We start from the raw sequence: 16,998 nt of genomic DNA, 5'->3' as shown, positions 1-16,998 counted from the left end.
AACTTTCCCTCTAATATTTCAGAAGTCGTCCCGACAAGTAATTTTAAGGAATAAGTAAAATGTGAGATAAACTTACCTTTGACTTTGGTTTGCGTTATTATGCCATTTTCATATTCTGAGGCTCACATTCCGCTAACATTTGTTGTGCCGCATTCAGAGCGATGACATATATCGGAGGAGTCGGACAGTCACTGGAAATGAAACATGGATATTTCAGTATAACTCCCAGATCCGTTAAAAAAGGCAGTTGTGGGTACACTGATTGGAAAGCGCTCAACAAAAGCGAGGAGGTCCAAGTCGAGCCTGAAGGACGTGTTGATTGTCATTATAAACATGTTCCTGCCGGGCAGAGAGTTATTAAAGCATATCTCTATTGGTGCGCTGGAGTGGCTGCGGGTCCGCATTTTCGTGTGCGGCCCGAACTCGCCAAGAAAGAGTCGATCTTGTAGCTTGACAAAGCGCTGACTCATTCCGCGTTCATTGTGCATGATTTTTTGGAGAAAAGGTTATTCCAACATTGTAGAACCCACTCAGCCCGATATCGTCCCATACGACTTTTTGTTAGTCCATAAGATGAAGTCGCACCTGAAGGGAACTCATCGCTAGGAACTCGCCAGCCCTGAAGCTCTACTTTATGGGGAGTTATATCGATGGAAAAATATAATTTTAGCTGAAACACTGATTGAACTTCCACATCCTCTTCACAAAGACAAAATGGGTTATGTCAACAGGGAAAAGGTTAAGTAATAAGCTATTTAAGTAAGTGGTTGAATGGCCAAGGTTAAGTTAAAATCGAGTATGAAGTGAAGTAAGCCCCCCTCAATCAAATCTATTATTTATAAGACACAAATATCGTCAGATTGTTCTCACTAGCGGACGGTGTCTGGCTTTTCTTCATAAATGGTATATGGAATGGCGCACCACTCTGCTGTAATACAAATTTGTGCAATCCTAAACTGTTCCTCTCAGCAAATGGGTTTCCAATTTTAGCTCAAACTACGTAAGTTCGAATCTCCGCGCATGAAACACCAAAAGGAAGAAAACGTTTTTTCTAATAGCGGTCGCCCCTCGACAGGCAATGACAACCTAAGTGTATTTCTGACATCAAAAAGCTTCTCATAAAAAATATCTGTCGTTCGGAGTCGGCTTAAAACTGTACAACATCTTGTGGAACAACATCAAGACGCACACCACGTATACGCGCTAATTATGGCGGCTACGGCGGTCGCAAAAGGCAACAACATAATTCGAAAGCTTCTCGAACTATCCTTGAAGTTGGTTGTGGATCACTGGCACGAAAACGCACTACAATTTTTATATAGAGGTAATCCATTTTGTATTCTATGTCTGCGAGATAAAAAGAAATAAACGCGTGACACGGTCATGATATGGACTTTGCAAATGAATAATCAACCTCGTTTGATTTATTATAAATGACAAAAACTGGACATACTTTTCCGCAGCGGTAACCCGATCTCATGTGGGTCAATAATACGATGTACAGAATGCAGAGGTGTGCTCAATTTCAGACTGTTAACCGGCTTTCAGCGATTCAGCCGTTTTCATAACTTACGACAATTGTTTACAAACAAAACTGAGATTGTGTTGGCGATAACCAAGAAATTCAGCCTTCGCCCATTTTACTTCGTTGCCGTCTGAACTGCGACTAATTGGTCGAGTGTGTGAATACGTGCGCAATGAGCGGGCAGAATTCTGCTGCCTTATCCCAGATGAAGTGACAGTCGAAGTTATTTTTACAATTTTGCTTCGGATGGCCTAACCTTGTAATGTATCATCCTTGCCTTGCTTTCATATAACTTACCGTTCAAAAAAAGTTGAGGTTGACTGCTTCGAAAAGTTCAAACTCTTCAAATAAACAAAACAATTTAAAAATTAAATTTTTTTTTGCAATTTATTTATTTATTATTTCTTAATATTTCTTCTTCATACTAGCATTCTTAATGTCCTGTGATTTTGTTTACATTTTTATCCCGATCTCTTAATCAACAATTGAAGCGCCTAGAACTTAAGTTTATGCAATACTTGAATTTCGTGGGTTTAATATATATTTGAGTTTTATTCATTTCATTTATTTTGTCTAGTACAAACTCGTTTAGAAATTCCTATTATTTCGAAATATTTTTATTGCATTAATTATTTTGTATTTTTATTTTTATTTTTTCTATCCGTGTATGAATTATATATGGTAATATCTATTGCTCAACAAAACAAATTACACTTTTTGGAGGTTTGTTGTGAGTGTGCCGAAGTTTTATACATTAATTGTACGTGTGCAGTTGTGGTCAAAATAATATGAGTGTTTGTTTTAACTACTACATTAAAACGGTCCGGATGGTTCCCTCACACGTAAATGCCAATCTAGACATTCACCTCAATGGCTCAGTGAGTAATTAACGCCTTAATTGAGCTTCATTTACCATATAAGATCGCATTTAATTAATTGTGCAATTAACACTTAATTGAGTCAGATTCCACATGCAAAACTTGTGAAGTCTGTTGAATGAGAAGAGCAAAATCTGTTGAAGGAGGAAAGAAATATCATGAATATGAAAAAGAGAAATCAAGCAAAAACAAATAGCAAGTGAAATTAAAGAAATAATTATTAAAAACTAAAAAATATTAAAAAAATTATTTCTTTGAAAAATTGTATTACGAATAGGACTAAAAGCAAAAATGAAGAGGTCGGGATGGCTATGCGGTTCACTAGACAGGGCTAGTTTACTGGGGCGGCAGCCCTTGGTCGGGAAAAACCCGAGTCATTCCAGTTACGTAGAACCGGCTGCCATGGGAATGTGCAGACACTGCTTGAGTCAGAGCCGCCCCCAGGCACGTCAGGAGACACCTATTAAACTACACCGACTAGATCCAGGACAAAAGTAACTGACATCTACTGGACCAGACAGTGTTTAGACAGACATTAAACGACATTCACCGGGAGACCGTTACCCCCTTCTTAAGCTCCCGTCCACCGAATGCCGCAATCGGAGTCCAACCACCACCTACAGCAGATGAAGAGCTCCAGCTTCCCCGTGAGAGCCGCGTAACACTGGCACAATTACGTTCTGGATATTGTAGAAGGTTAAATTCCTACATATCTAGAATTGACCCCGACATACCAAACATATGTCCGGCATGTGAAGGCACCCTGCATGACACTAACCACCTTTTTACATGTCTCTTAAAACCTACTCATCTAACATTCCCCTCCCTCCAGAACCAACCTGCCGAAACAGCATGTTTCCTGGGCCCACCTTTAGATGAGCCAGACGAAGACGACCGGTGATATACCCTACACTGACGGGGCTTATATTACTGCTACAACAACAACAACAAGGTCGGGATGGAATAAGTGGCTCTCCTTAATTTTGAGGCTCCTTTGTAAAGGGACAAAATGAGTTCACCTTTGCAGAGATAGTAGATGACTCCACTAAGCTAGGGAATGCAAGTTAAATAGCATACACTGACGGGGCTTATATTACTGCTACAGCAACAACAACAAGGTCGGGATGGAATAAGTGGCTCTCCTTGATTTTGAGGCTCCTTTGTAAAGGAACAAAATGAGTTCACCTTTGCAGAGATAGTAGATGACTCCACTAAGCTAGGGAAAGCAAGTCGAATAGCATACTTTCTTTACAGCTACATTTCTTGCTATTTTTCCAATTTTGCAAACATAAGTTTTCATAAGCAAAATCATATAATTTCCATCAGTCAAATGAAGTTCAACTATTTTAATTGGGTGTGAGTGAACAATAGAGTTGATAGCTCAAATTAAAACTTAGTATTATACGAGTATTCCTAACTGTGGTGCATATCTGAACACAGTATGATGCTGTAACTTGATACTGCGGTGGCTCACCAAATTGAATCCGTCGAGCATGGCAGCTGATGCGATCTGTTTTATAAGAGTCCATGCACATTATGAAAATCACTGATGCAGACCGTGCCCGTAGCCATATGCCTATTCGGAATATTGAATTTTTCCGTATAACTGAAAGCTCTCTCTTCCAGACAAGGCCAGTTAACATTTATTGAAAACTAATAAGATTTTTTACAAAACCCATCTGTTTAATTCAAAATAGTTTCCTTCGGACTCTATGTATTACTTTGCATGGTCGAGATGCACTTCACGACCATCATCGTCGATCCTCCAATGTCACGGATCTAAATCAGGCAAATACTGGCAGTGGTTGTTAGATAGAATGCAATTTTTAAACGAATATGCCATTATCAAACATGAGTCTGCGCAGTATTGTGCGAATTCGCGACATCAAACGTTTCACAACACCGAGATAGAGCACAGAAAAGATGATAGATTACGAGATTTGGCCTTCCGTCATGGAGACAAACTAAATTGTGCGAGCAACTTCTGGAACTCGGCAGCTGAGTTCTGCTCGCTCATTTCACACGTATTCACACACTCGTCTGATCAGTCGTTACTCGTATTCAGACGCCAACGGAGTAACATTAATAATGGCAGTGGCACGAGATAAACTCTCATCACTATTCGCTTTTTGCATAATATGATTCCCTCGAACGCCATTTTAAAGAGCTTAAAAACAAATTGGTCAAAATTACTTATTTGATCTGGTTCTAAATTGTTGTCACAGTAGATGCAATAACTCTGATACAACGTCCATGATAATCTATTATATGTACAAATAGATGGCGCGTCAGGCTGCAAACATGTGAAAGCAGTCTGGGAACTTCAGCGACAGAAGTTATACATGGAAACTGATCAACGCACACACTATACCCTTGTAAATAAAGGGAAATAAATAAATGCAACAAAAACAACAAGAGTGAACAGCGTTGTCGCTACGGAGATGAGTTTCGTCAAATGTGTGAACAGAGGTGTGAACTCTTCAGGTTGTTCAGTTTTTTGCAGTAGGATTACAGGATAACAGATTAAATTACGTTACGGATTTCAAATCTAGACTAATCCAAAATTACAAAGTGACGAAAAATCCAAATCTGTGTTTCTTCCATTTTTGATTATTTGTTCTTAATGAAAATTAAACATGTTTATTGAAGTCTTTCCTATTATTTTGCGTACAACTGCAAGTGTGGCTGTGTGCGTGTATTTCTGTAGCTGGTGCTAGTGCGTGCTCGCGTGCTTTGGAGCAATCAAAATCAATCATTTAAACCATAATTAATTGAAAACCAGACACTAACTTTTAAATATTTTTCAGTTATTCCTTTCAATTACAAACATTATTGTAAATTTATTTGTATGGTCGATTTTTATTTCTCTTTATGCTCCGACTGAATGCACAGTTTATTATACAATTTTTTATTACAATTTTATTATTTGTTACAAGTTACTTTTCCTAATTTTTTTGGTTATTGCAAAAGCGCGCTTAACAAACATGAAGCAAGATTACTGACTCAGCGGCTTTAAATTATTCAAATAAATTGTATTCATATTATCTATTCACTTTACAATTTTTTTTGTCAGTGTAAATTTATGTATACATTTAATCTTAGCGTTGAGTTATTTTGGGATTTATAAATACTTTGTTTACAACTGTTTTAGTTGTAATTTGTTTTACGCATTTCTTCGTTTTTTACCATTTAACAGTTTATATCATTATTATTCTTTTAAATTTAACAATATTTTTTTGCATATGCTTAGCTTCCCTTACACATTTGAACATGTGTATGTATAAGTATATTTATTTATTCCTTTTTTCATTTTGCAATATCCTGCGGTTTTATTAGCAAATGTTTTCAAAATTAACAGCCATTTTGACGAATCTTTCAAATATTTTCAAATAATACTATTTGTAAAAACACAACGGAATAATCTAGCAATAAATCTACAATACAATAATAACAATAACATGGTTAGCGTTTTGACCTAGCATTTAAGGTTTATGTATATATGTATATTATTTTAATTTATTAATTAGTTTATTTAACTGTTTGCTTTTCAATTTGCTTTTAAATATATTTGTATATAAATATATTTATTTAGTTTTCAATATTTATATATTCTTAAAATTGGTGGAAAAGCAACTTTTATCAAGCTTAGCATTTAGACCATATAAAACTATTCAGCTTAGTTGAACTTATCTCTTTTTTTAAAGTAAGGTAAGGTAAGTTTTAACTTCTACTACCCAAATTCCACATAAAATACTTTTGAAATCAGAAACATTTTGATTTTAATGCTAAAAACTTGAACACGTAATATAAATGGAATTTAGTTTAATTACTATAAATCGAGGTGACCAGGTACGAAGAGATTGCGACAGTGACTTCGAACTCAAAATATGAAGTTTGCGATGGAAGTTAAAACTATAATGAAATTATTGTTGTTCTGTTAAAACGTTGGTAAACTGAATTGATTTAAATTAGCTAAAATTAAAGTGAATTGAGTAGAGCACCAAATAAAATAAAAGTTTTTGCTTTTGTAAAATAAAAAGAAATATTTAAAATTTAAAAAAATAACAAAAAGTCAATTAAAACTAATTTTATTTCCCATTTAATTTTAGTTAAGTAGAAACAAAATAAAATAAAGTAAAATACAATGAGATAATATCAAATAACAAAAAAATGAAATAAATCGAAGTATTTGCTCTATTAAATCTATCTCTTATTAATTAATATTAGTTTGTAAATTAAAGAAAATAAAAATTTATAATGTAAATATAAAATAAATAAATTAAATTAATTTGAACAAAAATAAATAAAATTAAGGAAATTAATATATTGTAATATAAAAGAAAATGGGTAAAGTTATAATAAATTTTAATTAAAATTACAATACAATAAAAATTCAATATTCACATCGCTGGGTGCAATTTACTTAAAACGCAATGCAATTTCCTTAAAATATCTACAAATGCAGACGGCGAGACCAGACAAAATGCAAAGTTAGCAGAACGTTATGGCCCACCTACAACCACAAACAATCGTCAACATTCACAAATATGCAACGATGGAATGCCTGCAGACTCACGGCAGTGTTAACTGGCTTCAGGTCTATCGGGGAAATATCGGCCGAAAATGGGCATCCCACACAACACATACTGCCACAGTTGTAAACAACCGAAGAAAAAGGAAACGATTTTCCATTTACTCCGGCAATGTCCTGCCTTATGGAAGGAGAGAATGCCAAATATGGGCAAAACACTGTTCGAGAGTCTCGAACAACTGTCCGGCTTAGACGTCAACAACGTAATAAGGTTCTTAAACCGCACAGACTGGATGTAATGATGTAAATAACCATAAACAACAAAATGGTGCGGAAGCGCCAGTTGGATTCTGGGTGCATCGCCACTTTAAATAACCAATAGACTAAGAAGAATAAAAATAATTTAATGCAAATAAAAATAAATAAAATATTGTTATTTAAATAGTAAACTAATTAAGATAAACAAAAAAAACACAAAAAAGAAAAAAATTATAATTAGTTTATTATAAAATTTAGCTCCTATTAATTAAAGCGAAATAAAATTAGAACAACTAAAATTATAATTAGAATTAAATTAAGTTAAGAGAAGTAGAATAAACTAAAATAAAACAGTTTTTGTTTTAAATAAAATAATTGAAATTAATTTATTGTACAACTTAGTTTCTGTTAATTAAAATAAAAGAAAATAATACAATTAAATGAAGATAAGAAAATTAAATTAAACTAAAATAAAACAAAAATGTATATTTATGAAATAAATTGTTTCGTTTTTAAATGAACTAAAATTAATTTATTGGCGGCCGCCGTAGCTGAATGGGTTGGTGCGTGATTACCATTCGGAATTCACAGAGAGAACGTTAGTTCGAATCTCGGTGAAATACCAAAATTAAGAAAAACATTTTTCTAATAGCGGTCGCCCCTCGGCAGGCAATGGCAAACCTCCGAGTGTATTTCTGCCATGAAAAAGCTCCTCATAAAAATATCTGCCGTTCGGTGTCGGCTGAAACTGTAGGTCCCTCCATTTGTGGAGCAACATCAAGACGCACAGCACAAATAGGAGGAGGAGCTCGGCCAAACACCCAAAAAGGGTGTACGCGCCAATTATATATATATTTATATATATAAAATTAATTTATTAATTATTTATCAATTAAATTAAGCTAAGTAGAATAAAATAAAATAAAATAAAATAAGGCCATATAAAATAAAATAAAAAAATATTAAATAAAATAAAATAGAGTAAAAAAGCTCAATTAACGTTTCATGGACATCGAACAAATTTGTCTTTTTTGATCACTCTGTGATCAAGACCCTATGTTGTAGACGACTAACTTAAAATGCGTTCTTGATAATTGAATATCCCTATACAGTCTTCGACAGCACAGCGATAATCTGTATTGGGCACCGCGACGCAGTACTGTTCCGGGAAATGATGAGGCAGACAAGTATGTAACTAAGGGGTCTAAGATAGGATATAGGAAATATAGTAGAGTGCAACAAAGCAAGCCTCAAGGAGAAGGTTAGAACAGCTACAGGACTACCCGACGAGTGAAGTACATGTAAAGGGTTTTTCACAAGAATAATATATCGGAAATACCACAATATTAAAGCACTGGACTATTGGCAGTACGAGGTCCAGATTCGGAAAAGATTCCATTCCGCACTCTCTGCGCTAATATCCTACACTTTCAAGAATGTATTTCACACGGGCTTATTAGTTTCGTCAAAAGATGGAGATGAGTTATGGATATATAGGAAAGTCTTTCCTGGGCATCGTAATAGACTCTTTGGCCATTGAGTGAACTCTTGTGAAGAGTAACCCATCTAGCCTAGGTTTAAAAAATTGCAAATGCTAAGTAGTGCAGAAGCTCGTTAATTTGTAAACTCATCAATTGGGATCGAGTGCCATCAGAAATAGAATTTTTTTACTAAATGCCGATAAAAATGTTTTTTAACTAATATAATATTTAAGTAATATGTAATACATATGTATGTAAAGGGCCTTTCAAAATACGTGACAAGATGTTGTTTTAAAATAAAGGGTGATTTTTTAAGAGCTATACGAGAGTTTTTCAAAAAAACACACAAATCGGAAAAAAACATGAAAATTTTATTTAAATCGATAGTGCAGTCCATATAATTTAATGTTTGAAGATTATTTCATGCAAATGTTGACCGCGACTGCGTTTCAAATGGTCCATCCGCTTAGTCCAATTTTGGCATACTCTTTCCAATGTTTCGGCCGGTATCTCACATATAAATGCTTTAATGTTGTCTTCCAATGCGTTAATTGAAGCGGGCTTGTCTGAATAGACATGCGCTTTAACATAGTCCTACAAAAAATAATCTAAAGGCGTTATATCGCACGATCTGGGTGGCCAATTGACAGGTCGCGAACGTGAAATAAAATGTTCACCGAACTCGCCTCTCAACAAGTCCATTGTTACGCGTGCTGTGTGGCATGTGGCACCGTCTTGCTGAAACCACATGTCATGCAAGTCAAGCTCTTGCATTTTGGGCAAAAAAAAATTGAATATCATTTCACGGTAGCGCTTACCATTCACAGTTACGTTACGATTCGCAGCATCTTTGATACCTCCAGCCCATAAACCGCACCAAACTGTGACCTTTTCTGGAGACATTTACAAGAACTAACAATTTTTCTGGCTGATCTTCACTCCAAAATCGACAATTCGGCTTATTTACGTACCCATTGATCCAAAAATGTGCTTCGTCGCTGAACACAATTTTTCGATAAAAAAGTGGATCTTCGGCCAACTTTCCAAGAGCCCATTCACCAAAAATTGTGCGTTGCGGTAGGTCGTTCGGCTTCAATTCTTGCACCAGCTGTATTTTGAAAGGCTTCAAACCTAAATCCTTTCGCACAATTTTCCACGTTGTTGAGTAACAGAGGCCCAATTGCTGCGAACGGCGACGAATCGATAATTGATGGTCATCATTAATACTGGCCGATACAGCTGCGATATTTTCTTCAGTTCGCACTCTACGTAAGCGTGTTGGTGGTTTGATGTCCAATAATGTAAATTTGGTTCTAAATTTAGTCACAATAGCTTGAATAGCCGCTTCAGTGGGTCGATTAAACTGACCATAAAATGGAAGAAGTGCGCGATAAACTTTCTTAACAGAACACACATTTTTATAATACAATTCAATGATTTGCAAGCGTTGTTCGTTTATAAGACGATTCATGGTTAAATTATAGACCAAACTGAAGATGTTTGACAGTGAAACAAGTCAGCTGTTTAAACCAGCTGTTTAAAAAGATAATAGCTAAAAAATCACCCGTTGCAATATGTAAAAATTTAGATTCGTTCAGGTTATACTATTTTTATTCAAATACGGCTCTGCGTAATTATACTCGTATCGTATATGCAAAATGGCATAATTTAAATGTCCACAATGAGCACGTCCTCGCTGTCATATGCGAATTTCATTTTTCAAGGTCTCGGATATGCTGAATTGGAAAATAAGCTCCCGTAGTTAAAGGCAAACGAATCGTATCATGCTTTCGCAGACACTGGCAGCTTGGACTGAATTTTTTTAGCAATGGCATAATTTTTCGATAACGCTGCATTTCTGGTTTAGTCTAAAAAAACATATTTCAAGTGTTAAAACTAATTGGGAAATTATTTATAAAAATGAGGTAAAACTACATCCATACATAGCGTGTACTAAAGAGGTTTTAAGGCTTAAGCTTTCAGTTTGACATTACCATATATGGAATAACATATTTTCTTTCTAGATGTGTCTTATTGTTTTATGTATCTTTATTTTTAATACTCACTCGAAAATGCTATTATATCTGCCTCTAATCGTTAAATTATCTCGTAGTAAAGATGTACAAATCGTTATAATGCATTTGGCCCACTTCTTGCTGCCATCTTAACTTATTAATTTATATTTAAGTTTTATTGGATTTTTTTAATTACATTTTTACTTTTGTTCTTTTTTATTTTTTTTGTATTGTATTTCAATTTAAATTTTTGAATTTATTTTTATTTATTGTATGCCTAATACCTTTAGTTTATTAAGTGTATACATATATATACAAATTCAGCCTTAATGTGTTTACATTTATTAACTCTTTTCTATACTAATATATAAAATAAATATTTCAAAGTGTTTTGGATTTAAAATCAACCGTCTGAAGGATGAGGGTTTGATTAAAGTTTCTAATATATATATCGACAACGGTAGTGGGGGTAGTTATTATTATTGTTGTTAATGTTAATGTTGTGCTTTGTACAGTGTGAAAAATTCGTTATGTCTATGTTTAAAACCTAAATTATTGTTTTAGTTTGATTAATATAAGTACATATGTATGTATGTTTGTAATAATATTACATATAAATTTGCTAAAAACTAGTTCCCCATTCTAATTTAAATTACTTGAAGTTTTCAACCTCTATTCGCTTTTATGAGTGATTTTTTGCGTTCCTCAGGGACTCTATTAATTTTTCTATAATATTTTTGTTTTTGCAAAATCTTCTCCATTCATCATTTTAACAGTAATAACACATAATTTGTGCGTTGATTTTACTTCACTAAATTTTGCTTCTAACTGTAGTTGTATCTTACTTAACTAGTTTGGTTCAATGCAGTGTTCGGTACGCCATAAATATGGATTCTAACCTTTTCATTGCTTACATGTGTGTGTGTGCATGCAGCATTTTCCTTTATTACTCTTCATCATCTACTCTCACTAAACGTATTTTTTCCAACAATGCAATGCATTTATGTTTGTTTCTTTTAGTTTAATATTTCTTTCTTTTATGCTTATTCTAATTCTTGCAATGATCACAACTTTAAAGTATTTTTTGTTTGCTTAAAATATTGGCATTTTTTTTAATAGTGTTTGAAAGTACCTAAGTTTTCGGGATTCGGTTTTGCATACTAATGCACCATACGAACATTTTTTACAGTGCTTGCCGTACATACGCACTATAATCACTTTTTACTAACAGTATATAATTATTATAATTATTGTATTTTATAATTTGTGGGCTTGAATTTCTTCATATGTATTTTCTCCGGCGTTATTGAAAAATAGTACATTTATTGTAAAATATATGGGATAAAGTTTTCACATACTGAAAAAACAAACAAACCAATTCACGAATTTTGTCATTCAAGTATTCATTCACAAGAAATCCAATGTATGATAGTTAATAAATAAATATATAATTTATTTAAATAAATACTCGTATAAGTCTATTTATTTAAACCACGCAAAATAAATATTTACTTAAAATATTTACCTTCTCGAAAATAAATATTTTCTTACATAGCTCATTATTCTTATTTAGGGGCTACTTTAAAAATGCACGCCAGTTTTTTCTTTTGCAAATTGACGAAAAATGGCAAACACTAAGTGCTACGTTATGGTTTGTATATAATGTTGTTATGTTATATTACGTCGATATACTTGGGGTATCCACAAACTAAACCTTTGTAAATTTTAAATAGCTGGAAATACGGTTTAAGGGATTCGCAAAGTACGGTACAAGTCATATTATCAATTGACACAGTTAAAAATATTTGGTTGTAGCTTCAAAACCTCTAAACATTTATTTAACTGTTAAGAGTTTTACGACTTCCGAAAATACGACACTTGTAATACTTTGTGAACCACCTAACTGTATAATTTTGTATTTTGTTGAGCTATGTTATTATTATTTGTTATGTTTAATTATGTGATGGTTTGTTATGTTATTTTAAGGGGTGTAGGACAGTTCGCCTCTGCGCAGTGCACCCAGGTTAGCGCTAAATGATCACCGGCTTTGACGACCTTTCAAACCTGCACCGTGACGACCCTTTGCTTTCGGGTTATGACTAACTCCTTATTACGGTATTTTGGCTCCCGGGTATATTGAGGTGAAACTTAACAGAAATGGCTGGTCGGCTAATGCCATGACTGCCCCCATACCGTTAAAACCCTGGCATGCTGCGGAGTATGTTCCAAGCTCGTCGTCATTGGGTTGGAGGTATAATGCGGTTGAGAGGACTTCCATATTTGGATTCGGTCTGGCTCCAACCACATGATCCGTCGCTGTCCAATTAGAATACTCCCTAAGAAGGAAGAACCGCTTTGGTGAACAATTAAGCTTGTTGAACTTAGGGCTTCGTGCCGACCTCTATTTAATAGTGCTAGACGAATTAAGTCTGTCCCAGGATGGGAACTGTATAAAGAGGGTTAGGAATCTGTCTGAAATTAGAACTGCTAAGCGGAACTCTTGGAGAAGCTACTGCGAAAGCGTGAAGGGCTGCAATGAATCTTTGAGACCTTCATTCCCATGGCAGCTGATTCTAAGTTACTGGAATGACTCGGGTTTTTCCCGACCTAGGGCTGTCGCCTCAGTAAAATAGCCTTGTCTAGTGTACCTTACCTCACCCCCAATCTATCATAACAGGATCAATCCTATGCAGCAAATTTGCTCCAAATACTTCTCTTTAGGGCTGGTATTGAACCCAATCATGGATCAGAAGTATTCTACTGCTGCATCTGTCACAAACGGCTCCACCCGAACTCCGCCTCGGATAGGTGCAATAAGTGCAACGGGTGGTGCTATATTACGACCTGCTCAGGCCTTAAGACACATAGGGAGTGATCTACACGGTATGTGGAGACGTATTATTTTCCACCAGGCAGCATCTGCCTCAACGGCTTCATCGTCAAATGTGCCGGCACTTCAAACTGCTGCCACAAATCAAACCTCAACAGTAAGGAGCCCACCGGTGCAACACAACTCCCTCTCAGACCCACAACCCTCTTCTCCAATCTCAGTGCGGGGACAAATCAGCAGCTCTTGGTCCTCCGCACAGTCTGTTCCGTGCATCAGACCAGGGTTCGTTCCTTGGAGCCTGACATCAGTCAAGTGTAACTCTTGCAATGGCTGGTGCCACTTTCGGAGGTGCTCTCAGGACGAAATCATGGTTAGAAAACTTGGTATTAGTAGTTTAGTTTTATGGCAATTTTTGGCAAAGCGAAAATATATAAGTAATTGTTATTGTTCCCTCGTTTAATTAAGTATATCTCCGTTTTACTTTTTAACTACAATATTTTTTTCTAAATATTTAAACCTATTCGTTACTTATTGGCTACCTATGGCTTACTACTACAAATTCGCGTTCACGAGAGCTAACAGCTGCAACAACCTGGTTTCGAAACCTACTTAGGTGGTCTGTTGAATACTTATACTAATATTTTGGCGGCTTTCGTTTGCGTTTGGTTGCTGTGGCCCTTGAAATTTTGCAGCTGTAGCTCACATGCCTTTGCTGCGACTCACATCCTTTCTCTGAAGAATCTCTGCAGATAACGCTAAAGTATTGTGCAACGTCCTTTATTCCTAGTTGATTGTGTGAATTCGCTAACGATGGCACCGGTGCTTGTACAGCCCATCAATTCCCGGAATACATCGCCAATTTTGTAGTTGTACCTGAAATGCATGTGAAAGGCAAAATGAACAACTATACACATATGTACATATCAATTGGGTAAATAAGTTAAGCGCTAAGCAAAATGATTAAGTTATTCACAAAACAAAGGAAGCACCGTAGAACTTTATGGCATGGACGACATCTGTTTACGGGAGGTTCTGTCCAGGAAAAGCAATGATTTATAGGTAGTATAGTCTATTTAAGCTATGTAGAGAGAAAAGTTAAAACGATAAGTGCGACGTCCTCAGACATTGCTGAGAAAGTGGAAAACTATCATCTACTATAACTTTGAACATTTGTCATGATAATTCTGGTGTTATATTCTTAAGTTCGGTGAGAGATTGGGACAGAGTATGCTCACAAAACATTGGAAGCTACAGCGCGTAGAGTAGTCGCGCCGATCTTTAAATGTGGGTAGCGAGAAAGGATAGCGTTTTATGAAGCGCATTGTTAGTTAGGTAGTTAGTTTTTATTGCGCCATAGAGCACAGGCAACTCAGATATGGTCTATTGTGCTTGACGGCGAAAATATAATTGGAGGTTTCCAATTCGAGCACTTCAGGCTTTTTGTTCTATATCCACAGTGGGTTACAATCATTCCCCGTAGGTAGGCAAGTGAGTTTTCATCTTGCGAAAACTGCAAATTCGCAGAGGATGTGCGCAGCTCACAAAAAGCAGACGCTGGTTACTACTAGCCTTAGTTTCCTTAAATGGTAAAAACTACGACAATGGCTTGTAAGGTATCCAGTGAGAGTTTGTAAGTTCTCTCTATCCAAGTTCAAGAGCCATATTCGGAAGTGAAGTGTGTTCCTAGTCGCTGATAACTTCTTTATGTGGTCCATGGAATTTTGATGATGTAGCGTCTGACAAGCTGGCCATTGGACGCACATGCCGGCGCTCCTTGCTCCCAGTGGATAGAGGGCAGTGAAGCATTACTCAAAGAGCTTAGATGGTATTAAGTGAGACAGCAGTGCACATAAGACTTCCTGGCGGTCTAACAAAATACAGATGCGTTTCGAAGTAGTACCTCTTTGAAGGAGTTCTCTGCCACAATCTTCTCGAACGGCAGATGATTTTTTTGAGGAGTTTTTTCATGGCAGAAATACACTCGAAGGTTTGCCATTACCTGCCGAGAGGTGACCGCTATTAGAAAAAACTTGTATCTGCTGTTTGGAGTCGGTTTAAAACTGTAGGTCCGTCCATTTGGGGAACACATCAAGGCGCATGTCCCAAACGGCCAAACACCCGAAAAAGGAATTAAGCGCCATTTATATATACATATATGAAATTGTATACCCAAAAAATTTCGCAAAATCACCTCACCCACGTACATACTATGATATATGCAACTTTGCCCTGTTCTCAAAATAGAAAAGACCCGTGAAAAGAGAGAGATGGAAAAGATAAGACCGCATCTCTGGAAGAACTCAAGGTTATACAAAGAGCGCTTATTAGAAGTGCTTCGATCGATTGCAAAAAGTACAGGCAAAAGTGTGCATGGAGAATTATTTCGAAAGGGACAAAGTAGATATAGCTGAATAAATGAATATTTTTTAAGAAAATAAACATATTAAAAAAAACTCGTATATATAGAGTTCAATGGGCATTAAACGATATACTCACTTGGCAGAGCATTCCACATAGCCGCAACGCCAATGTTTGCGCACCAACGTTGAAATATCCTTCAGCTCCTGCAAGGAAATGTTTACATTTGCAAAAATAAATTTTTCCGTCAACTATGATGCCAGCGACTTAAATTCTCACTCACCTGTGAATTGGCCTGCACCTCGGTGACCGTATCGTATTTATTACCAATTACTATTATACTAAAATCACGATGACTAAAACTGTCCAATATTTGCTCTCTCATCGCACGGCAATACTAAGGAATGGAAGGAAAAGTGTTTTTTTTTTTTTAATTAAAAACCAAAAATAGGTCCGTTTACTTATGTATTGTATGTATGAAAGCACTAACCTGAAATGTTTCCAAGTTGCCCATATCGAATACTAAAACATATGCGTGTACGGTTCGCAACCCCAGCGGATGTCCATTATTCCATTCGGCAAAGTTATCAGCCGGGAAACGTTTCTATGTGTGCAGTTTTTTTGATATTTGTATGTACGAGTACATCGATATTTTTACAATATGATTATTTTTCAATTTCCATTTTCATTCATTTCCACCCACCACCGTCGTTTGCAACAGACATTCACATTTTGCATCGGTCAACAACATTTGCCAACGTGTTCGATACATTTGTTTGCCCATTGGTTGGTTTCGATAATAGCGTCGGCATCAAAAATGAAAGCATGGAATAAAGAAAAACGGAAATGAAAAAAATTAAATGGAGATCTGCTTCCTGTACGAGTGTATGAGCTTTAAAATTTCATTTCAATTAAACAAAAAAAAAAAAGGTTATGGAAAGTGCAATGTTGACCATATTGTAGTGTGCAGAGATAAAATGTGTGTTTTTTTTACAGTTTTTTGGGCAATCATATTTAGTAACGCCTTTAAATCTTCCGCTTGAAAAAGAAAATTTAAGTAAAGTGCTGATAATACAGTATTATTTGAGCTTGCCTTGGAAAATTCATTTCTTTATTTTAACA

The 16,998-nt window shown here is 35.7% G+C and overlaps 1 protein-coding gene across 1 annotated transcript; it reads right to left on the bottom strand.

Annotated features, from left to right (window-relative positions):
• Positions 1–12,979: 12,979 nt before the first annotated feature.
• Positions 12,980–16,518, bottom strand: LOC128871764 (ras-like protein family member 10A). Its single transcript, XM_054113816.1, has 4 exons — positions 16,367–16,518; positions 16,160–16,273; positions 16,015–16,082; positions 12,980–14,391 (listed from the first exon to the last, which is right to left on the bottom strand). Exons 1-4 carry the CDS (start codon positions 16,388–16,390, stop codon positions 14,274–14,276), a joined length of 324 nt encoding a protein of 107 aa, XP_053969791.1. The 5' UTR covers positions 16,391–16,518; the 3' UTR covers positions 12,980–14,273.
• Positions 16,519–16,998: the final 480 nt, after the last annotated feature.

The sequence above is a fragment of the Anastrepha ludens genome, chromosome 2 (assembly GCF_028408465.1).
Source record: "Anastrepha ludens isolate Willacy chromosome 2, idAnaLude1.1, whole genome shotgun sequence".
Lineage (NCBI taxonomy): Eukaryota > Metazoa > Arthropoda > Insecta > Diptera > Tephritidae > Anastrepha > Anastrepha ludens.
The sequence above is the reverse complement of the archived record's forward strand: the minus strand, read 5'-3'. Positions and strand labels throughout refer to the sequence as shown.

Bases quoted from the DNA above. Each gene is read 5' to 3' on its own strand.
- LOC128871764 (XM_054113816.1), bottom strand. From the start codon at position 16,390: ATGGGCAACTTGGAAACATTTCAG. The intron at 16,274-16,366 runs GTTAGTGCTTTC...TCCATTCCTTAG, and splicing joins GCAACTTGGAAACATTTCAG to TATTGCCGTGCGATGAGAGA. The intron at 16,083-16,159 runs GTGAGTGAGAAT...ATTTCCTTGCAG, and splicing joins AGGTGCAGGCCAATTCACAG to GAGCTGAAGGATATTTCAAC.